The sequence below is a fragment of the Rhinolophus ferrumequinum genome, chromosome 4, assembly GCF_004115265.2.
Source record: "Rhinolophus ferrumequinum isolate MPI-CBG mRhiFer1 chromosome 4, mRhiFer1_v1.p, whole genome shotgun sequence".
NCBI classification, from domain to species: Eukaryota; Metazoa; Chordata; class Mammalia; order Chiroptera; family Rhinolophidae; genus Rhinolophus; species Rhinolophus ferrumequinum.
The window spans coordinates 60,935,905-60,960,958 of NC_046287.1; the positions used below are offsets into that span (position 1 = coordinate 60,935,905).

A 25,054-nucleotide genomic window follows, 5' to 3' on the forward strand; every position below is an offset into this window, starting at 1 on the left:
AGTAAGGAAAATATCAACATGTATTCCGGAGTTCAGCATCTCCTTCATTTGTTGAGGGGAAAAGGGAATTCAGTCCATCTATGACATCCTTCCAAAAGGGTCCCATTTCACTGTCCCCTAATCCTTCTCCCTGTCCCACAAAGCATCCTCAGCTGAGGACTAACAAAGACTTGTCTCTAGACAGTGGAATTCAACGGAGTCCTGGTTGCCAGTTTACAATGAGCACAGATGCCACAAAGTAATTCTCTGCTCAAGGCTTTGCAGGGAGAGAATCAGCATCACGTATCTGCCTCAGCGTGCTGCGTGTGCTCATCGTCAATTGTCTTTGAATCCACTGAACAGGACCACCCGTGCACGCCGCTTCTCCAACAGCGACATGCTCAGAAAGGCCAAACAAGTTCAACTTTTAAGAAGTTTAATAAGACTTCTTAAAAAAAAAATTAATTGATTCCTAAGTGAAAACTGCTGCAAACCAATAGCTGAGAAGCAAGAGAGACTTAATGCCCACCACTCACTCTACTCTGGCCTTAGTTATTTTGCCCTGGCCACCAGCTATGTTGGGCATGAGAATGCAAAGGAACGTGATTGTGCTTCAAAGCAACCTAGAGAGACTTAAAACAGTAAAGGCTAGGTTAAACAGATTTCTTTATTCGACGTTTAGAATATTGCCATTTATTTATGCAACACTTATTCAACATTCTAAGAAGTAGAAAATTTATTTCAGGAAGTTCAACTGGGGTTACTTTTAAAAGACCACAACATACATATGTTCTTTACCAGATGGCTCTAGAGACAAGTTTCTCCATTTTTCTTTCTCACTTTCTTTCCCACCCTTTACCTAGCAACATCACACCACCTTACACTAGTCGAGCACTTTACGGCTTCAATCTTCCATGCCATTATTTCATTTTATCCTCACAATCACTCCAATAAGGCAGCTAGGTAGAATCCACTAATAGATTCCATAGAATCCACTAATTCTATGGATGACTAAGTTGGGAATCCAGAAGTTTAACCCGTCTGTTTCAAGAATTGGGTAAACCACCTAAATCTGTAGCCACACAGACCAATGCTTGGTGCACTCAGTACAGCCCTCTTCAATCATCCTTTTGCTATTTTCACACATTGAAAACGCTCCAAGTGCTCCCGTGGTACTTGGGAAACTTCACAAGGAAACGGTTTCCCCAAGTGCACAACCAAGCTGTTCTAGTGGAGTGTGGAGTCTCATCGGCTCAGGCGTGGGGACGGAAGGCACCCCTCTCTCTCACAGGCGAGGAAACCCAGATGTAAGCCCATGAGTGGTTGCACTGGGATTACATGGCCTGGCTTCCAAACAAGCTGAGGATCAAATGAATTTCTAAGCAAAAGTGATTTTGTCCAAAAATCAATGTCTCTAACGTGTGAGGCCCTTGTGACCGGACAATGCTCCCAAGTCCCTTCATGTTATTGGCGCGTCTTTCTTCTGCTCACACTTCCACAGGCTCCTCCTCTACCATCTACCTTCATATTTGCTCACTCTACCTCCTCTAGGGAAATACTGGGGTCACAGCCCAACAGTGAATCCTGAAAACAAGCCAAATGAAAAAACATTCTGGGCGAACAGATGGCTCAGTTGGTTAGAGCACGAGCTCTCAACAATAAGGTTGTTGGTTCGATTCCCACATGGGATGGTGGGCTGCGCCCCCTGCAACTAAGATTGAAAATGACAGCTGGACTTGGAACTGAGCTGCGTCCTGCACAACTAGATTAAAGGACAATGACTTGGAACTGATGGGCCCTGGAGAAACACACTGTTCCCCAATATTCCCCAATAAAATTTATGAAAAAAAAAGATAAGACATTCTATAAAACAACTGACCAATACTCTTCAAAAGTGCCAAAGGCAGGAAAGACAAAGACAGACGGAGGAACTGTCGCAGATTAAAGGAGACTAAGGACGTGAGAACTAAATGCAATGTGGGATCCAGCACTAGAAGAAAGCCATCACTGGGACACTGATACAATTTAAATATGGTTTATGGATTAAATAATACTTTATCAGTGTTAGTTGATTTTGGTAACTGTACTGTGATTATATAAAATGTTACTATTCGAGGAGTGAAAGACTTACAGGAATTTTTGGTACTGTTTGTAAGTCTAAACATTTTTGTTTGTTTGTTTTTAATTACTCGGATTCAGCCTTCCTGACATCTGCCATGTGGTCGGTCAGCCCGGATCCCACAGCCCCACTCACATTCAGTTATTACATTCAGCACAGGGTATTGTTGGTCTCCATTTTGCATCTATTACCACTGTTATTCAAAACAAGTATAACGTAAACCACACGTAATTTAAAAATTTTCGGTAGCCACATGTAAAAAGTAAAAAGAAACAGGTGAAATTAATTTTAATAATATAGTTTAGCTATCATTCATTATCATATTAACATGTATTCAATATAAAAACTGAGAGACATTTTATTTTCCTTCTTTTTGTTCTAAGTCTTCAAAAACTGGTTGTATTTTACACTTACAGGTCATCTGAGTTCAGATTAGGTACCCAGTTCACGTGCTCTGTGGCACGTGTGGCCAGTGGGTGCTGTATAGGTCACCTTGGGATAGATGACGAGCCCCTCCGCTAAAGAAACTGTGTTTTATTTATACTTTATCCTCATCACCAAATACTCACTAGGATTTATTAAATGATTGAACATGGGCTTCAAAACAAATACTGAAAAAACCTGAGCTCCACTTACCACCCTACCCCCCAAAGTTTAGGAACTTACAGGCATGGCAGATCCATCTTTTTCCATCTTCTGGCACGTCTCTTTCTCTATGCCTAAAACACAGAGAGTAATTTTTGTAGATATCCCAAGAAGTCAGTTCCTTTCCTTCCTAGTGAAAGACACTTGGAAACGCCAGTGCAGGCCCAAAATGACATCTATGAACACATGAAGGGCATTTCAAGATTTTCAGAGGAGCACTGGCTTTCTGTTGACCGCTGTGCTGTCCATGTTAAAATTCCAAAACATTCAGAAGAAAGGGGAGTGCACAGTTAGCCAGTCATAAACAGATGCACAGTCTTCAGGTGGAAAGAACAGCAAGGCTGCCCCCTTGTGTCTGTGTACTAACCATGAGATTATTTCAGAAAGGAAACCGGAACACTGAATGCTATTTTATTACCAAGTCTGACTGAATTTAAATTCCACCCAAAACGGTGCCCTCAATCTAAGTAGTGTAGCAGATAAAATAACAAGCTCTAAATTTCAATGCCTACAAAACTAAATTCATTTTCTACCTCCCACTCTACCACCAGAGGCAACATTTAAAAAAACCCAACACTATTGTTTTTTCTAATTAAAGGAATATCCACTCACTGAAGACAATTTGAAAATATGGAAAAGCACACAGCATTTTAAAGCTATAATCTTCCACAAAGCAATAGCGAATTTCTAATTTAGCGTACTCTCTATCAATAGTGAAGCATTTAAAACACAAATGTGACCATCACTACTGCTTAAAACCCTTCCACAGCTCCCCTATGCCTACAGGATCAAGCCCAAATTCCTCAGTACGACCTTCTTTTCCCACTTGCCCTGTATTCACAGAAAGCTGCTGGGCATTTTACCAACACGGCAGGTTCCTGCCCACGCCTGCGAGAGATTCTCATCCCCTGGTGCACACCTTTCTATGTCTGGATCTATCAAGACCTAGCTCAAAGGTGATTCTCCCCATAAATGGTCTCTGATTCCCGCCAGAGTTGGTCCACCTATCCACCTCCACACACCCCACCCCTGCATGACCCGGACCTCTGCCTGCCCCCATGACATGGCTAATTCGTCACATACGGTGTAACACGAGCTGCTCACTGACTTTGACGACAGCACTGTATCTAAGAGATCCCCAGCTCTACAAATTTATATTGAAGGAATTTCCTCTTAGTGAGGAAGAATAATTCAACAATTATCTACCAGGCACTGCCACCAGAGGAAATTCAAAGATGAATCACTCATAGTCCTTAGTCTTAAGAAGTTTTATCAAAGACACCCTTCTCTAAAAAATACACAAAACAGGACTGGTAAGACGAAATGTGTTGGGAAGCATAAAGCACAGTGGGGGCCTAGTGACATTTTTGAGACAGACATAAAAGGATGGGCAGAATTTTTATAGGAGATGGCAAAGAAAGGCATTTCAAACACAAGAAACAAGTGTAGGTACAAGAATACTAAGGATTATCTGCATGCATAACTGGGTAAAGGGGCATAAAGGGAAATGGAAAACGAGGTCTCGGGAAAGATGTCAGAGCAGAAAGAGGCCTGGGAAGAAATCTGGAACAGTGCTTGGCGCGTTTACTCGTATTTTATAGATGGGAAACTGAGACCTGGGGGCAGACAGGAGGCTGGGGGAGTAACTCACACACAGTCCAGATTGCCATCCACTTCCCTGGTTTGATAGATCATGATTTTTTAAATTCTAAGTATAAAGCCCCAAATTAAATTATGGTTCTTAAACAAGTCACGTTTAGGGCCATAAATACAACTTGGGACCTGGAAAAGGGCCTCAGTTCTAGAATGTTCTAAGAGTCCAACAGCAAGAAGCTTCAGCACAGGTTAGTCTAGGTTCTTATTAGAACATTACAGAGGACTTTATCAAACATTGGTCAATTTAAACCTACTACATCTGTGAGCAGGAAAATTTGTAATAGTCTCACATAATGAAAACAATCTCTTCACACTTTAGCATCGTGGTTAAAAGACCATGGGACAAGACTGCTGAGGTCTGAGTCCTAGTTCTACCTTTTATTAGCCATTTACAAGTGACCTTGGCCGAGTTACTTAATTTCTGTGTCTCAATTTCCTTTTCTAAAAAATGGGGGGGGGGGGGAAATCGTACCTAGCGAGGAGGAGAGTTAATACACGTGAAGCACTCAGAACAACGCCTGCACGTGGTAAGACAATGCACATGGTAGTTCTTATTTCTGTGAGCTGAACAATGGGCACCATAACCACAACCTGGTCATAGGCCTCTGGTGGACACGTTAAAGTAAACTATGAAAATTCAAGCAGTTTCCTGTCTCCTGAACATTCTGCAACAACTATCCATATGTCCCCTGGGATTTGATAAGACACCCTTTTGTGTCTCTTTTCTAGGTAAAGAAGCAAAGCAAAGATCAGCATCCTAAATTCATCCTTCAGGCGACCCAGTTCTCTAAATCTCTCTAAGGCATCTCCTACTTTAGGCTTTCAGGCATTTCCATGCTTACGTACATTAGAAAGATGAAGATATGCTTCCATACCTGCTTCTGAGGATGAAAACGCATGATTTATGGTAGACACAGGAACATTGGAACATTCAAAGTACTCCAGGTCTTCCTCTGGCTCACCTTTCACCTCGGCCCCAGCTGATTTCTGACCAGATGAAGTAGACGCCAGTTTCTCCTCATCTGTAGCATGGCCGTCCCTACTAGAAATGTCTGAAATCTGGGAGATCACTGCTCCTTCGTCCTGGGATATGCAACAGAGAAGATGCTACCATTTAGGAGGACAGTCAACGGGACACCTCAGGGACGGCAGAGCAGCCTCCATTCCATATAGATGGATATTGATAAGAGTTAACCACAGATTTGGGTACAAATCAAGGAAGAAGCTGGAGTCTCTCAATCATAAAATGTGTTTTCTAGAACCTAGCTTTTGTAATTCAAACCTAAGGTTTGAAAAAATTAATCTTTTCTAGCCTAAATTTATAAGCAAGAAGTTGAAGAAGTCCAAGGTAGTGGTTTTCAAGTACCTCCTAAACTAAAAAAACAAAAACAATCTATGGACCCCATTATATTTTTAGGTGACACCTAAAAACTCTTCAGCATAAGTGTAAATAATTGCAAAGGATGTAACATCTGATAGAGTTTAAATACTGACCTTGCCTAATTCAATGTTGCTACTCTCACGGTTTGATATCCTACAATCTATTTAACAGTGACCTGAGCAACCTCCTCATTAGTCATAAATTTACATCATTCCTTTTCCTCTCTGAATTTGTATTTCCATTCTACCTCCATCAACTCAGGTTCTCCTATTTTGCTGAAAACAATGAGTTGTTGGAAAGCCATCTAGCTTAAAAAAACAATTATAATCAAGTCATTTAGAGTCAATCACCTCCTTAAAACCTGTACCAAGGTTTCAAATCTCCCGTTTGGTGCCCCAGAGGTTTCACGCCCAGTGGTAACGCACCCTACTAAGACTTAGAATGGATGCGAGAGAACTTTACCCCCTCAAAACATGGGGGAAAAAAAGGGAAAAGGGTAATTATGAAAGAGTTCCCCGGTCCTGAGGGGGCCTCCTCAGCTTAGGAAGTAAAGCATCTGGAAATTGGTTTCCTTAAAGCTGGGTACTCAGAGGTCTAGTGGGAAGTCTTCATTAACCACCGCCCCCACACCCTGGAGAGGGGATGCAATCGCCAATTTGGGGACCACTGGACTAAGAAACGTTCTGGAGATGGGCACAGACTTACCTGAGAACACCCATCCAAAGCGAGAGGCTGCGTTTCATATTTCTTCACCTTACAGCCACTCCTAGAAAAAAAAAAATAACGAGGTTGGTTTGGAACTACACTGACAACTTCCAAGTTAAGAGATGGAGCAGAAAGCAGTATGTGCAGATAGAAGCCAAGGCATACGCGTCACACAACTCATACATCTACGTGTCAGCGAGGGGAACACCTGTGATGTCTCGGAATCTTCTCCCAAGAGACAGGGCAAGTGGAGAACTACAGTTCAGTTCATTCTCTGAAAAGACCTCCTCACGTGCTTCTGTAGGATGTTCCCCACAGGAGGACTCTGACTCACCCTACAGCTTTTAATCACACACCACCAACAGCCCTTCTGAGATATTCGGTTCATCTGATCCTTACTCACTTGGCTTTGACATTCATTAGAAAAATTACCACGCTGGACCAGATTCTTTAAAAATTCTTTATTGTACTAAAAGCCGCAGATGTCTGATTAAGAAGACTCCAGACCTGTGTGCTAACAGAAAAGAACTATGGTCAACAAGAAGTATAAAAACACAAATATCTGCGTAAACTCTTACCATTCCTATTAAGTAGTAAGAGGGAAAGGAACGTCACAGCTGAAACGAGGGAAAGCTCAAAACCACCTGTTACTTTTAAACTAGCACAGAATTTGTGATCCAAAGACTAGTTCAGATTCTGTTTAGAAACTTAAAATTTCTAGTAATGTCACTCTGACAAAAATAAAAATTTGTAACTTTTTCTCCTGTGGGGGGAAAAAAAGGCAAACATGTTACCAAAATGTACGCAACCACCATTATCTAGTTTATGATTTTCTTTCCTAATTTTAAGTGCCACCAAACTTGAGTTGACTCAGGAAAACGTACCCCCTGCTCCAACCCAGCAGCCCTAGCCTGTCAAAAATGCCAATTATTTCCATGATTAAATAGCAGAGCCGTCCCTCAAACCATGGCTGCGCTGATCTCGGGGCCAAGCCAGCACTCTATCAAAGCGCCACAGGAGACGTGCCAAGGCAGCAGGGAGGAAGCTCTCGCACCTGACGTGGGAAGGCCGAGCTCCACTCCTTTAGGCACAGACAAGTGCAAGGCTAAGCTGACTTATGAAGTGGCAAATGAAATGCAAAAAAATCATCCGAAGGTCAAACTCAGAAATGCAAGCCAACATGCTATGGAGAGATGGTCTGGGGAGGGCGGAGAGGAACTGCCAACAGTCCCCGGGACAAACAGAAACAACAGCAGGAGTACTTACAACAGAAAACAGAGAAATTTCACTTGTTCAGTAGTCCTGATGCACCAACAAAATTAGAGACAGGAAAGAGACAGACAGATGGAGAAAAAAATCATGTAAAGCCTGGAATATTTATCTCTAGTTTGGTAGATGTACAGGCTGCAAAGTTCTTTCTGTGAGGTGAGATACAAATTAAAAATGTCATATTCATGAATGTTCTCACTGGTGAGTGAATGATCATCAGGAACCTCAACTCTAACAGCGTAAGAGTGGTACACACATTCAAAAATGCCACATATTCAAATTTATAGATGAAAAAGTAAACATGTTACTGCTGAGCACATTTACTCTTAGATGTCTAGTCATCTAGATCAAGGCAATGCGTGAATTAAAATATAGTTAAATATATATCTGCTTATTCTATTGTAGTTATGTTTTACTTAGATGTTTAAAATTATTTTTACATAATTTATCTTATTTGGTCCACAAAATCCTACTCATAGTATGATGTTTCCATTTTACAGAAGAATCTGAGACGCCAATTACAAACATCTTTTAAAAAGTCACACAAGTAACCTGCTAACAGAAATTCTAACTCCTCCCTAGATACCACCACATGTGTTATGTATTTTCAGTCTGTCCTACCAACGAAGGCATTTGCTAAACAAAATCCCAGAGTTACACAGAGATCGAGCAGCCTTCTTGGGAGAAAAGAGTTTTGATTGCATAAAAATTGAAAAAAAAATCTATACGGTATATTAGATCAAGAAATTCACTCACCAAAAAGAGAATAGGAAGAAAATGCTACCAGGGTGGTAGGACTCAAAAGAGGGGTAGGATAATTTCCCTCCCTTTGGCCCAGATTTAATTTTATCTAACATGAATGCATTGGCTACATGCCTTCAACATGCAACTGAAAAGAAGTCTCCCCGATGGCACCTTATCAACCTTGCTAGGCAGAAGCACCCCTATCTGGAAGCACCAAGGCAATGACCTGGTCAACAGGTACCCCAAGCACTATGTAGGCAAAGGTAACTAACCTTAGCCACAGAAGAGCACTCTGAGGACAGCTGATCAATCATGCTTTCCAGCAACCACTTAACTGCTCATACAGACTCAAAGAAAAGATCAAGAACTACTAATGGCATTTTATTCCCCTTAGACATTCTGGGGTTGCTAAAAAATGGATTCCTGCATTGCTCAAGCTTCTTGGTGCTGACTGTACTCTCTGTTCTTTAGACCTTTCCCTTTAGTATAATTCACCATGGCATCTAGCATTTTTCTTTAAGTCATCGTAATGCTGAAAATTATTTCCCTGATTTATGGTGGTAACTAGAAATATGTACTTCTTCTCATTCTCCCTTTTCACATTTTGTCCTCCCTGGCATTGGTCTTTCTTGGTATCTAATTTTTAGGGTCACAGTGGGATATATTGTCATCGACTCAAGTCTTGTGATAAAGAAACCCAAATTTAAACTGAACCTTGGCGTGGAGTATGGCCTGAGGTGATCACTCTGGAACTCTATGGACCCTGCAGAAGTGGCTCCAGGCTTTCCAAGAGAAGGGGAGAGGGGAGACAACACACAACAAAAGACTAATTTAGTCAGATTTATATCATCGTTTAAAATGTTCTTGATTCTTTTTGGAAATTCACCTCCTTACTGAGGGAACCAGAAGCTAACCATAAAGACATAAGAATTCTCACCAACTTGTCGTGATAAGTTTGTTTCCAACAAAAACCACAGCTTTCTGTTTTAAGTGAAAGACTTCTATAAGACCCTTTTGGACCATTTTCTACAAGTTGTTGCTACTAGACAGGTAATCCGTAGGCTTGGAATTTTTGTTTTATCCATAGAGAATCTGAAGATGGTGGCTGGCATGACACCTGAATTCTGTATATAAAGCGATTCCTGACAGCCCAGATAGGATTTCTGAAAACCGTCAAATCCCTACCTGCCTATCTATCTAATGCCATTTTTTTAAAACAAGAAAAAAGTACCCAAGGGTGAGTAAGCTGAGGTTTCAAAAGCCAGGCAGACATCTAAAAAGGAAAGCTTTGGTATTTCTGATTCCACACAAGAGTTGGGCAAAATAGTGACGACTGTTATATAAAATTATAAGATTTAATATATAGTGATGACTGCAATATAAAATTGTAAGATTTGTGTCTGCCCCACTGCACCGCAAAGATAACGTCAGTCCACCAAAACCCAAAGCGGCCGGCTGCCAAACTCTCAAAGAGTGTACACAGAACACAACACCCAAACCCATTGTCACTCACGTTATTAAACGCGACTTTGCCTTCTTGGGTGATTCTAAGATTTCATTAACATGATTACCAGCAGGAGAACAAAAGTCACTGCTTGTTAAAGTTGTAGTTGGTTTAAAGGGATCCATGGATTCATCAAAGTGGTAGGAACCTTTAGAGGAGAGGGGAGGGGAATTCTGCAGGGTGGAGTGGCCCCCAAAGGGACTGGAGCTGAGGTTATCCCACTGACTGGAATCCGGCTTAGATGGCGCTTGGGAGAGAGGAGCACCGTCCGCAGCTGGGGCCGGGGGCGGTTCTGCCCCTTTGGTACCTACTGGCTTACTGGCTCCATCTTTCTGTACCTTGGGAGTCAGTTTGTTACCCAGTTTTCTGCCAAGTTTCCTCGGAAGGCCTTTCCCTGACTCTACATTTTCCACATCTTCTATGAAATCAAACTCGAGTTTCAGAGGTGAGCTCGACTCCTCCAGCAGTTCAACCCCTGAATCATTGGTGTCACTACTGGGAGTGCTTGATGTTTCCTTCATGTCAGGGACAGGTTTCTGGATGCCGGCGTCTCCGAGAAAAGGACTGGTGTTCCCATCCATTCCATCAGGATAGGATACCTGGGGGAGAGACATGCCCTCCACAGCAGTTTCAGTCTCTAAGAACTCGCTAATTGTTTTCTTCCTCAGAGAGACGGGCTTGGGCTTTCGTAGCTTGCTTCTGCTGGGCACAGGCTGCAGACAGGCACTCCCAGCCTTTAGGTCAGCGTCTGTAGAAGCCTCCAGTGGAACCCCCATGGTGCCATCTGTCATCGTCTTGTCCTGGATGGCTTCCGGTGGGCTGGAGGGCAGAGCCTCACCTGCGACTGCAGTTACACAGCCATAAGCTGTTTCTGTTCCAAGAGCTGCTGAGATATCTGCAGAATTCTTGGTTTCTATTGAAAATGGTCTCACTACTGAAATTTTGCTAATATCATGTTCAGGTTCTTCTTTGAAATCCTTGTCTGAGTAAGAATCAATAGCCTGCTGTGATGCCTCATTTTCTGAGGGTCTAGAACAAGTCTCAGATGCACATTTTTCAACCACTTCTGCTATCAGCTGTTCATCAACTTCTTGTGATTCTACAACAAAACACAAAAGCCATCTATTAAAGAAGAATCTTTCCGGCATTGGTAAATATTCTCTACTTGCTGGATCCACATAGATAAACAGCAGGTTCTTCCCTTTTTTGTTTTTATTAAGCATCTAAGGTTCGATGGCAGTGCCGCCTAAAAGGGGACAGTTGGTACTATACCCAAAAAGGAATTTTCCCATTCTAAACTGTGAATATGTATTATCCAAGTGATACCAATAATTATACCAAAGAGAGTTATTTAGGAAAAAGCTAAATAGATCAAATGGGTGTACTGCAAAGACTATTCATATGATGCTAAAATTCCGTAGGTTAAAATAACTGGTCTGGAAACAACTTGAGACGCTGAGCTTAGGCACAGGGATCAGGTCTGACACTGACACAGCTCCCAAGCACCGCCTGACAGTTTCAGGGTCTGAATTTCACGCAGCAAGATTTTAATCTTCGGATGTTAAAAACAAGTACTCCCTCTTCCCCAAAATAGAATTTAAGTAATCAGACTGTTCCAAAATTCAATGAAAAACCCATAATGTCCAGCTCAGAACAACTTCTCTACAGACTTAAAAACTAAAAGAACAACAAAAAGACTAATTTGAAAAGCAGATACAGAAAATGGCTTTAAAAACAAATAGCCCTTATTTTACTAAGACACAAATCAAAATACAATAAAGTTATTTTTTCTTTAGAAGCTCTATCTCTAAGTGGGACTAGGAATTCTCTGAAATCACTTGTGAAAAATAAAGAACCTGTTTAACTGGGGTCTATTAGAAGAAATGCTGCAATTAGGAAGGTGTAATGAGAGTATTTCTTTAAAGCACAAACTAAGATAGTGTTTCCCTGACTTAACAGATCTGAAATAACAACAGAGTAGCAGCAAAAACTGAAAAAACTGATTATTTTAGTATCTCATGATTTTGAAGGAAACTCAGAGATGACCCTCCAATCCTACTTCCTAATCCTAATTCTAATCCAGGATCAAAAACTGAGCATCACTGAAAAAGTTCTGGAAAGCACTCACACGTCTTTTTACATGACTCCTCTATGACTGGAATTGGGCAGTGGCTTCCACCTATAGTTCTAGAGATTAAAGGGTTTTACCAGCTTCATCAGAAGGCGAACCACCCACCATGGTAGAGTGAGGAAGGAAAAAAACACCCCTCCCTCTTCTGAATTCAGTTACCCAGCCTGAGCAGGCAGTGAAGGAGCTCTGCCAAGAAGACACCTGCCCAGGCATTTCTTGGCTGTCAGGCCAGGTGCCAGGTAAGTAAGCTGCCCTGTCCTACCCTGTCACTGCAGACACCACCTTGGTCTACTACCTTCAGTCTCTATCAGAAAGTATTGACGGGGAGGGAGGGAGTGGGTAGGAGCGGATTGCTCATCCACTTGAACCAGTTTGGGGAGTTATGAGAGTGTAAAACAAGAAAACAAACTAATCACCTAACTGAGAAAGGTATGTTTGAGTATGATTTTATTTGCATTTGTACTCTAAATCAGCAAGTGTCCCAGTACCAGCTGACCCCACATCCTTCAGTGCTGCCCCAAAACAGAACCTCAACTTCAAGTGTCCCACCACAGGTAACCTTCAGTAAGTAAAACACCCATTTGCAGAAGCTCCAGTTCCCAATCTTCCATCAGTTAAGAGTCCTACCACAGCTATCAGTTCCTGTTTTTCATCTGAAAACACTGTTATATAACTAACCTCTATTCATCCGTCCATTTTTGACAAAAATTCTGTATTCCTTAGAAACTTTCCTCCAGGTACTAAAAAGCTCTCTCCCTGGAATGACTTTGACAAGCACAGCATTGCCTGGTGGCTTGGGGATCACAGACAGAGATTAGGTCAGTAGATGAATTCAAAGCAAACACAGAGGAAATCCAAAAATAGACCAACATTTATTTCCACTTCTGCCGCATTTGCTCCTGTTAATGAAACTCTTCCTGTCAATCATCTAAAAGGTTATGTGAAGCGCCCATGGCTGCTCTAAAACAGGAGATGCCTTTTATGGTTATTCAGGATATAGACTATTCTCATGTAAAAAGAGTTTCCCTCCTCTCCCTATATAATACTTTTAAAAGAAAAGGCATGTAATGCCAAAATTTGAAAGACTGAGGTAACAGCTTGACACTCTGGTTTATACTCTGGTATAATGAAAATATACTGGGTTAATATATACGTTTGTGAAAAATCATGAAAGCATTTGCAGAGGGGAAATGCCATTATACAAAATATTTTTGAAATTCAGAAATGCATACTGCTGGCTAGCTGCTTTCACATGTATAATTTCACTTTAGAGGAGAAAAAATGGCAACCACTTGGAAAACAAGGCGTATTACTTCAGATTTGGCATTATTTTAAAAGATCCTTGACTTTCCCTTTTAGATTTTAACTTTTTGGTGAACCATTATCTGCAAGCTCCTTTCAGATCAACAACTTCCTCTCCTTTAGCTACAGATGGTCCCTTTTATGGTTTTCTAAATACCTGATATGTAAAGTGAGAAAGCTGCCAAAATTTGAACATACCTCCTGTATTGCACAGACATACACACGCTGGCCTCTTTCTAACCTCAAAAGGCACAGATAGTTACCTAGCGTCCAAGTCTAACACACAATGTCTGACTCTAAGGCAAAAGCCTTAAAACAAAATCTCAGAACCAATACATGACAGTGAATGTCTTTTATAGTAACTCAAGAAGGGTTCTTAGATAAATTTTCAGAAGGTACCCGAAGACTGTGAAACTCAAGGAAATCTTGTGTGAGCTCATTCATTGTCTGGTGGAGATAACCCACACACAGCCTTCTTCATAGCCTGGATGTAGAACCACTGCTCCAAGAAGACTGTATTTCGGGTCCTCAGAAGGACTCCTCGCATTACTTTGTGAGGGGTGTAAATATCTAACTATTGTTGCTTTGTACACCTGAAACAAATAAATAAAATAAAATAAAGGGCTCCTCTCATTACTTTATAGTTGTGACTTCAATCCCCACCTCCAATCACTACACTGGTATTTAAAAACTCTCAAGCTACTGGGGGAAAAAATCTCAACATCAAAGAATAAAACTTGTCACCTCTGGGAACAAGTTCAAAAGGAATGTGTTCAAGTGCTGTTTTAAGAAATTTTAAGGGTGGACTAAATTTTTGAGAGAGAACACTCACTAAAACACAAATTCAAATAGGTTTGTTTAAACAAAATTCAGTCACCTTACTTCATCCATGTTGACATTAAGACCCCGCTGAAGGGACACTAAACATCAAGTGCAAGTTCGAGGGGGAAATGGTCTTATCAGTACACTGGGTGTGGTAGGAAGAGCCACGGGGCAGACAATCCTGGGAAGAGAATCAAAAATCCCCATGAACACACTTGAGTAAATAATTTCCTTCTCTGGAGGGTGGTTCAGGTTTGTTGTGTGGAGCGAAGGTCAAGAAACAGCCAAAATTTGGCAAAGTCTGCAGACCTTTCTCCAGTCTGTACTTACACAGAGCTCTCCCTTCTCTTTAATACCTACAGTTAAAGCACACTGATGTGAAGGGGGCGCCAAACCGCTAGCCTGCCCGCTGCCCTTGGCCTTGCGCTGCCCGCTTCAGAGGTCAGTACTGTGCCCAGCACCCTGGCAGACAGGCTCCCACACCAGATGTGCAGGAAGCACTGCAGTCACCATGGCTCCACACAGGCAAGCTGCCTCCCACAAGACCCGGTATAACGGGAGAGGACAATGCGAAGGACAAATGGGGGGTGGAGGGGGTGGGGTGTCCAGCACCGACTGCTGTGTCGTGCGTGTGACTGAGCATTTTACCACAAAACTCCTGTGCTCCAAAGGAGAACTGAAGAGAACACACAGGAAGAATCCCGTCTTAAGGACGACACAAACTGGAGCTAGTGAGCAACTGGACCATAAATCCTCCTCCCCGTTTTCCATGTAAAACAATACTGTCCCTGGTGTCTTCCATTGAACAACTGGAATTAAGAATAAATTCTGCATGATAAAGGGTACAAGCAAGCAATTTTTTAAAAAAACGGACAATACATATTTGAAAAACATGCTGACTTTCACACAATTAATAAACAGGGTACCATTTTTAATCCATTAGATTTGTAAAAATTAAAATACTGACGATAGTAACAGTTGCTAGGCAAGGGGGCCAGTAGGCATCTCATACATTTCGTAGGAAAGTGTATTATGGGATCTTTCAGGAAGTTATTTAGAAATACCTACCAACATCCAAAATGAATAGATTCCTGAACTCATCAATCCACTGCTAGGAATTTATTGCAATTATGTACACAATTATGTACACAGGTACACGTACGTATAAGGAGGAGGATGTCTCCTTACGCCTTGCTTCCCACACACTCCTGTGCCATTGTGAAGCACCACAGGGGGCTGACAGCTACTTTAGGGCGCACCACGGAACACGACACAGTGTCCACAGTGGCACAGGCCTGCATAACTCACACGCGAGGATGTCAGAAGTGCATTACGTAGAAAACGGGGAAGAACAGTGTGTAGACTGTCCGTCCTTGTTCAATTTAAACATAGAAAGACATCAAACTGATATGCAGAGGCCCAGAATCCTTCCTATTAAGCACAAAAATCGCTTCTTACCCCAAACCTAATCCCCTTCCTCCCATTTCTCTTGTCTTCATTTCACTACAGGATTCCGATTTCCAACCCCAACCTGCTCTACCTCGACTTCCCCCAAGACCGCTGGTTAGGCAAAGCATTCTGATATGACACCAAAAGCATGCAGGACAAAAGAAAAAATGGGTAATTTGAACTTCATCAAAATTTAAAACTTTTACACTTCAAATGATACCCTCAAAAAAGTGAAAAGACAACCCCCAGAGTAGGAGAAAACATTGAAAACATTAACAATCACATATCTAAAAAGGGACTTGTATCTAGAATATATGAAGTGCTTTTACAACTCAATATAAAAAGATAAATAACGCAATTAAAAAGTAGGCAAAGAATCTCAATAAATACTTTGCTAAAAAAGATATACAAATAGCCAACAAGATGCTGAACAATGTTAACCACTTACGGAAATTCCAAATCAAAACTAAATCAAATCAAAACCACAATAAGATACCATTCCACACCTACTAAGATGGCTACAATCAACAGACAGGTAACAATATGTGTTATCAAAGACATGGAGAAATTCAAACCCTCATACACTGCTGGTATGAAAGTAAGATGGTGCAGCCCCTTTAAAAGTTTTACAGCTCTGCAAAAAATGTTAGAAATAGTTATCATTTATGACCCAGCAATTCCACTAGTAGCCATATACCCCAAAGAAATGAAAACATACATTCACTCAAAAACTTGAACATGAATATTCATAGCAGCATTACTCATTAAATAGCCTCAAAGTGGAAACAACCCAAATGTTCATCAAATGATAAATGGCTAAACAAAACACAGTATATCCATGTAGTGGAATACCAATCCACAATAAAAAGGGAATGAAGTACTAACTAATACATGCTACAGCAGGAATGAGCCTTGGAAACATGGTAAGTGAACAGAGCCAGTCACAAAGACTACATATTTGTATGAAATGTCTAGAAGAAGCGAATCTGTTGAGACACAAAGTAGATGATCAGTTGCCTAGCACTGGAGGGTGGAATGGGAGAGGATTGGGGGTGGCTGCTGATGGGTACAGAGTTTCTTTTACAGAGTGATAAAATGTCCTAAAAATTTGACTGAGGCAACAGTTGTAGAATTCTGTTCATATACTGAAAACCATTGAATTACACACCCTTTAAATGGGTGAACTGTATTACTTGTGAATTACATCTCAATCAAACTGTTTTTTAACAAAAGAACATGGAGGCTCAGAGGGTAACAGCAGGAGCAGTGCCCTCAAATCCCTAATAAAATGTTCTACTACACCACAGACTTCGATTTCAGAAAATGCTTGAAATAGTCTTTTATGTGTATCACTTGCAGGGACACATACTTAAGAGAGGTGGTAGGTCTCACCGTCACACCATTTGGGATTTTAACTCTCTCTTGAGGAAGCGGATGATGTGCTAGCTAAATTCTATTTGCAGAAAGAGGCAAAAAAAAAATAAAAATGACATCACTCCTCTCTCCTGCAACAGATACAGCCAAATATATGAACTACCCTAGGGATACGACAATTGTCAAGCTCAAAAGGCTTTTGTGGGTTTGTTGTTGTTGTTTAGGGAGACAGTTGCTTTTTTTTTTAGTTCTAATTTTTACCATTTCACTTTTTCCAAAACCTCCTTCACATGTTCCCTTGTGAAACTACCTATTTGCTGTGAAAACTACCTACTTGCTGCTAAAATGTCTGGGGAAGCCAAGGAGTTAGAAGGCAGCTAGCTTCCTCCAGACTCTGAGCTCTGCGGAGGACTTACCCCTAGTCTCCTTTGTACCCCCAACGCAGAAACCAAGCGCCCCAAACAGAGCTGATGCTCAGAGTGCCCACTGCTGAACAAATGCGTACACATAAAGGATGCCCTTTCACGTGATTACCTTTGTTTACACAGAAAAAAAGTGCATATAAGTAGTGAGACAGCCATTCAGCTCTACACAACAGCTGCCAAGGATCAACATTTGTTCTTCTTTGATCCCTTTCCTTTGAAGACCCCTCCTCCTGTAAATGGGTGTTTGGTTTGCCCTCTCACCCCCTACTCTCCCAGGTTTGAATTAAGGGCTTCAAGGGAAATAAGTGTGATTCTGGCACTTGTGCCACCCTTTCTGCGAGTGGTCTGACCTGAGGAGACTGTTAATAAGGTACAGGTTAACATTTAGGCAAGTTTGAGGGTTTTTTTCAGTTTCATGCCTCTGAGTTCCCAGTCTCACGGATTCCCCCAAAGTTGAAATACATTTTACACATGTACTTTCTCCACCACTAGGTCAAGGCATCAGCCTTAAGATGGAGCTGATGTGAACACTATGCGTTGTCCAGGGGCAGGACAACAGGAAAAGCAGGCCTTTTCCAGGAAGGCTGGGTAGAACCTAAGGGTGTGAGCTGCAGAGCTCACATTCCCCTGACAACCACTGGGCCCCTAGGTTGGGGTTCCAATTGAGTGAGCAAAAGCAGGAAAAGGCAGATCCTCTTAGGTATGCCAGACTTCAAGATGTTACTGCTTACAGCAGAAAAACAACATCAACACACACACCCCTGGACCAAACCCAGCCAACAAGCTACCTGTGGAAACTTCCTCCTCCCCACCCTCTAAAAAAACACCAAACAAAAACATTACCCAGGAACTAAGGATAAGGGGAGGGTGGGTTATTAATTGCTTTTTGTAAGAGACGGGGCACCACGTTATATGTTGTTCTCGGGAGATAACCTTCTAATTCCCAAGAAAGGCTCACTCTAAAATATAAGACTAAAGAAGCAAGTGGAAGGGCCAGCCCAGTGGCTCAGGCGGTTGGAGCTCCGTGCTCCTAACTCCGAAGGCTGCCGGTTCGATCCCCACATGGGCCAGTGGGCTCTCAATCACAAGGTTGCCAGTTCAATTTCTCGAGTCCCGCAAGGGATGGTGGGCTGCATGCCCTGCAACTAGCAACGGCAACTGGCCCTGGAGCTGAGCTGCGCCCCCCACAACTAAGACTGAAAGGACAACAACTTGAAGCTGAACAGCACCCTCCACAACTAAGAATGAAAGGACAACAACTTGACTTGGGAAAAAAAAAAAAAAAAAAAAGAATCAAGTGGAAAGCCACTTAAAAGACTTTGTTTCCCAGAAAATAAGACCTAACTGGAAAATACGCCTTAGCATGATTTTTCAGGATGATATCCCCCCAACATAAGCCCTAATGCATCTTCTGGAGCAAAAATTAACTTAAGACCCGGTCTTATTTTGGGGGAAATACGGTACTAAGAATAAAGGAAGAACTTCAAATCTCAAAACCAGCACATTATGCTATTTTATTTTAAAAGAGAACCAAACCATCTCCTCTGAAGGCCAAGATTACGAGGTAAGAGGGCGGGGCTCACTATTCAAGAAGTGTCTGCTCACCAGGAAGCCAAAACCTCCCCAGAGAAGCAAGCCTAACAATGAATAAGTCCTCCCTTCTCACACAGGAGATGCCCCTGAGTTTTGGAACCACCTGGATTTGTTCAAGGTGACATTTCCAATGGAGTAGACACCCCCTACCACAGACAGAAATCATAGAGGGCCCTCCCCACACGACTCCTCCTACATCCATCCCCAAGGTATTGCAACATGAAGAGCAAGGGGAGAAAGAGCACGTGCAACCAGATGGGACTCCTTTGCAGAGATCTGAGATTGTGTAACTTCACTGTGTTGCTGCCAAACAACCATAATGTGCATCGCTTCAGAAATAATTACTGGAGAACTCAAAATACCAACTGCCTCTCTCACAAAGGAGCAACCGCCCACACAGAGCTGGGAAGCTGATGCAGGATACAGAAAAAGAGGCCGCAAGAGAGGAGCCTCCAGACAGAGCAAAAGCAGCCAGTACATTGGGCACATGACATACCTCCACCAACACCGGGACCCTGGCTGAAGGCCACGCCATTTTTCTGCCTCTTTTGCTCCTCTACTCTAAGAAAAGGGGCAGCAGGAAGGGTGGGGAGACAGTGAATAGGCCCCGAAGGAAGAGAGTAATGAAAAAACTTTGCAGTCTTTGAAATTATACCCTTTGGTATAAACCATTTTTTTTTTTAGAGTAGAAAAGGGCCTTAGGGTAACCAGCCTCCAAGATGGTTCCCAATGAGTCCCACCTCTTGGTAGTCACATTCTTGGACTGACCTGTGTAACCAAGAGGACACTGTGGAAATCACAGTGGATTTCTCATCAGTCATTTGTTGTCACACAAGACAGCGCCGCTTCCATCTTGCTCTTGGGTCACTCACTCTGTGGGCAGTTAGCCGCCAGGCTGGAGAGGCCCACCCCCATGGTGAACCGAGGCCTCCCCCAAAAGCACTAACTTGCCAGGCGTGAGTGAGCTGCCTGAGGACAGGACCCCTCGCCCCCGTCGGGCCTGCAGATGACGACATCCTGGCCAACACTGACTGTTCTAACAAGTAACCCTAAGCCAGGCCACCCAGCCAAGCTGCTCCCAAGTTCCAGACCGATGAAAGCTATGAGACAATAAATGTTTACTGCTTTAAACTGCTAATAAGTTTTGGAGTATCCTGGTATGCAGTAATAGGAAACTAATATAGGCCTCTTAGAAACACCTCTTCCCACCCCAAAATAGGTGCAGAGTCCCAGGAGGCTGCACAGCCTTCCTGCTGCTGCCTCTCCTCACCCACACATGACTCACAGGTGGAAAGGAAAGCAAAGCGATTACTCAATGTGTCTATTTCCTCTTTATTTCTCACTGATGAGCTGAAGCGAAGCATTAAGGAAGTAAAATATTTTCTATCCAACAGCACTGCTTACCCATTGATGCTTTTTTTTTTTTGCTCTGACTCTGTACCTAAATTGTGCTGTAAACTTCCAAATGTCTGATCTTCAAAATTCCTAAAATATGTTTTATACTTCATATGTTATATATGCCAAGTTATCAAATGTGGAAGATGTATCCCCTGCAGAATTAAAAAAATATATAGGTACCACTTAAAAGGATACTTAGGAAGATGCTCTCCCCCATCACACGGTTTGGGCAACATTTAAGAACCTTTATTTCCCCTGGTAAGTCTTCTCTTCAGTCAGTGAAAAGAGAGATTCGCACATTCTCTGGGGAGAGAAGCTGTATAATATGTTCCAAAAAGCTCTGGATCTTTCATCTTAAAAACTGAATTTAAGACTCTGCTCTATTACAAGCAGTAAAGGCTCTGGCCTCAATTTTGCATTCTGTGGAATGGAAATCACGTGTCCCAGCTTACAGCATTGTTATAAAAATAAAATCAGATGCTGTACAGAAACAAACAAAAAAAATAAGCTACTTGCTTCCAGTACATCCAACAAATACAGCTGAAACAGAAAGTTAGTGGTCTGCTAGGGGGGAGTCTTATAGTGGGAAAGCTGGAGATCAGTAATTTGTTATATTTCCAGCATTGACATAGGAAAGAGGGTACCTGGAGAGTATTTGTATCTGCCAAAGGTAACTGTCAAATTACTTTTTTTTAAAATTTGTGAATTAATGAAATACTCCATCCAGTTACTAGTCCCTTGAATTTGGCCATCATCAACCTACCCCTGGGGATCCAATCATGTTTGTGTGAACTCAAAATTAGGTTCATGTACACGTAAAGGTGAAGGTGAGATCTTGAACTTACAAGCAGGAATCCCTTTCTAGGCCCAAAGTTAAAAGTTCTTGAACAACCTAGCAATCCTTATTTATGAACTCCTACCGAGACTGCTGTTTCAGGCGCATCAACCATGACCTTCCTTCCCATCACTGCTCCGAGTTTAGGAGACTGTGACAAACGGTTACCGCCAGGGTTTCCTATGAACAGTATTAGTGGTCACTTGAAAAAGACACTAACTACTCTTTAACTGAAATATTTAAATGGTTTTAGACCACACCCATTTGTAGGTGGAGCACTAAATAGTAGCAGCAATTTTAGAAGGGTCCCCCCACAACCCACACACATAAAAAATGCTTCCACCACCAGAATCTGAGTTAAGTTATACTGCTTTATTCAATGCTCAGGTACGCCCAAAACTGGGGACTGTAAGTTGGAAACGAATTTAATCATAATATTTCTTAAAAAGGTCTTGAATTTATTATTTACCTTAGAAGAAAAATACAGCTTGACAGTTACTAAAATCTTTGCTTTTGGCAGGCAGACTTTGCCCCTGCCCCTTAGTTTTTTATTCAAACACTGTGCGGTTCCACACTCTCTGAGGTCTTTGCTAAAAACACTATACTTTTTCTTCAAGAAGACATTCTTTTGGGGTCGAGCACCATACAGAAGTAGCGGAGCTCCCTAAATGGCTCATTTACACGAGGATAAATAGAGCAGCAAAGAAACATGGTTCTGATCCCACTTACTAACTAATTCTACAAGTTGAGAACGAAAAACATATGGGGGAAAAAATGGAATTGTATCATGTTGCTTAAGTTTTCAAGCCTTTAACATCTTACGATAATATAAAGAAATATAATATAAAAATTTAAACTGTGTAGGAGTCAATCATAAACAAAAATTAAAAATAAAAGCATTACCCTAGGATGTTGTCCAAGGAGCCACGTGGGTTGAACTGTTGGACTAGGTAACATTAGAGGGCCTTATTAGTCCCATTATTTATAGGAAATTTGAATAAAGCAATCCCTGTTTAGGGGCAGGGAGAGGATGTTAAACTAAATCCCCAGGAGAATCATTCTCATAGATTTGACTGGCACACTTCAATGTGTACCTAATAAAAAAGTTTGCATAGCATTCACTCATACATCTGACCCAAAGCCCTAAAATGGAAAATCTGAGGCTTAGATTTTAATGAGATCTCCCTTTTAGGTCTTACATATGTACAGTCTAAAACATTCCAATAAATGAACCATCCCAACCATACAATATACGAGTATACCAACAATGTCGTATCAACAGTCAAATTACAAACCTCAAATACCCAAAGTTACATTAAAAATACTTGATAGGCAGAAGTTAAAAGTCTGTATGTCTGTACTTATAGTAAATAATTGCAAAATTCTCTCCATTCTCCCCTAATTTCCTTTTGTCATAACTCCTGAGATTTTTTGTCAGTTGAGAATCAGGTACACTGACAGACCAATTACATCATTTCCGTTTTGCAAAAGAGACAACTAGCCAGCCCACAGTAGTCACTCTCTAAAGCCTTACCTGACTTAGGAGCCTACGATAGTGGCACCCCGCGCCCACAGTTCATTTGTCAATTAATCAGGTATAGCCTCACCACTTTTTTAAAAGTCATTATCCCAAATTACTTACACTTTGTATTTTTACCAAAATTGTCAATTGTGGATCTAAGTCAGCAAACTTTTCTGTTAGGTTTTTCTGGCTATTTATTTGGTCTCTGTTCCAAGTACTCAGCCTTGCTATTACAGTGTGAATGCAGCCACAGACGACACCTAAATGAATGAGTGTGGCTGCCTTCCGACAAAAGTTTATCTATGGGCCCTAAAATTTGAATCTCATATAATTTTCACACATTGCAGAATTTTTTTCAACCATTTAAAAATGTAAAAACAATTCTTAGCTCTCAGGCAGAACAATAATAGGCAATAGCAGGCGGCAAGCCAGATTTGGTCTCTGAGCCATAGTTTGCTAATTCCAGATCAAGACTACCAAAATTGTGTCAACAAACAACTCTGCATTCTCCACAAGTTCTCCAGGAGTAAATGTCTGTGGATTGATCCTGTTTATCTCTTTCCTTCTATTCTGGAGGACTACAGTAGTCTTTGAAATACCTAGGTGTCTAATTAACACATCAAACAAGGTAGGTTTAACTAGTTGTTCCCAGGGCATATCAGAAGTTCTGCATGATTTAATATTGTTTCTCAAAGATTGGTAACAATCTGTAAGTAAAGGTGGGTGTGTGTAAGTGGGTGGGCCTCAAGCAGTAGAGGACATTCACTGCAGATTTTGTAGTCTAAACTAATGGACAAAACCACAGTCCATAAGCCTCCCCGCCCCAAAGAAAAAGGGCGGAATGAACTTGAGATTGTACTTCTTTCAAAAGTCCTTTCTTAGCAGGTAGTCTCCTCACTGATACATCACCCAGCAGAGAGAAAGAACAGTAACAGCAGCAGCTTAAACACCCTTTGTGCGGGAAGGCAGACAAACAACAAACACAGAACTACCAGAGCAAACACAGCCACCACTCTGGTATTTTTAAGAAACCTCTTTGGCTATAGTTTCATTTTACCAGTTAGTCTGAAACCGGCTTCTATTTGTAGCTTAAAAAACAAAAACAAAAAACCCACAGCTTCATCCACTGTTTAATTTCTAAAATGGCATACAATCTTGTCTTTAAGAAATTATTACAGAGTTCAGATACTGCAAGTCCCTAAAAAGCTTCCAATAAGAGAGACAATTAACTTCAAAATAGATGTAAGTGTTTCCCTGAGTTCAAAGAACTAGACGGAGGCTGGGGTGGGGGCCATGGGTATGGCACAGGGAGGGACAGAGCTCCCACATTTGAGGGCCATTATGTACCAGGAAGCTAGAATCTTTTACATGTCAGCTCCAACCCGACTGCGTAACACATAACTCATCACTCCAGTAGATACAGGCTTATATAATCTACACCTGCTGTTGCACCATGTCCTGGAACCACAGAAACATGAAAGACTAACTTTATCAGGAGCCAAATAACCAATGATTTTCGGAAAAACAGAAGCATCCAGGCCCAGAATTTAGACTTCAGTTGGAAATGTCTCTCCAGGAATTTTTGCCCACTGATTTTTATCCTGGTCAGACCTGTGCTTTGGCTGTATTTTTATGTTTACTGTGGATGTATGACAAGGCCATCTACAGGACTCTGGCCTAGCTCTAGAAGTTGGGCAGAAGGAACCCTAGAAGGCAGGATACTACCAGGTCAATGAGCAATCACGCTATTATATAAAGACCCTAAAGTAAGAAATTTCCTAATATGCAATGATTGTTTCCTAGACTCTACACCCCACCCCCCCAGTCCCCCTACCATATACATAGTCTGCAATCATGAACTGCACAGAACTTTCCTGGTCCATGACTCTATAAAAGTTTTTCTCCAAAAGGAAAACTTTTAAAGAGAGTGACAAAGAGAGTGTAGTTACCAAAACCAGTAATAATGAGTCACGGCACTGGAAGGACCAAACAATTGGGTCTCTATGGCTCTGGAGGCCTGGGCCATACAGGCCACTATTCAACTAGCAAAGAATCTGTCAGGATGAATCAGACTACAGGCTGACAGAATGGTGAGGAAGGGGCTGCCCAAGCTGACGGAAATTCAAAGAGGCTTTCAAATAGCTACTTAACAAATCTTGTGAGCTTTATTTCAACTTGGTGGGAAGGCTACGAAATAGTTT

General features: G+C 41.7%; 1 protein-coding gene across 17 annotated transcripts in view; it reads right to left on the bottom strand.

Annotated features, from left to right (window-relative positions):
- Window positions 1–25,054, bottom strand: part of TACC1 (transforming acidic coiled-coil containing protein 1) — a 93,764-nt gene that overhangs the window by 18,060 nt on the left and 50,650 nt on the right. For 5 of the 17 annotated variants that reach the window (XM_033104694.1, XM_033104693.1, XM_033104703.1 and 2 more), the window contains 5 exons: window positions 10,012–11,101; window positions 7,752–7,787; window positions 6,486–6,546; window positions 5,275–5,482; window positions 2,765–2,817 (listed from right to left, as the gene is read on the bottom strand). In XM_033104694.1, coding sequence (XP_032960585.1) covers window positions 2,765–2,817; window positions 5,275–5,482; window positions 6,486–6,546; window positions 7,752–7,787; window positions 10,012–11,101 — 1,448 coding nt within the window. The remainder of the gene's footprint in view (window positions 1–2,764; window positions 2,818–5,274; window positions 5,483–6,485; window positions 6,547–7,751; window positions 7,788–10,011; window positions 11,102–25,054) is intronic. The other 12 variants (XM_033104707.1, XM_033104706.1, XM_033104702.1 and 9 more) reach the window with 5 other exon arrangements.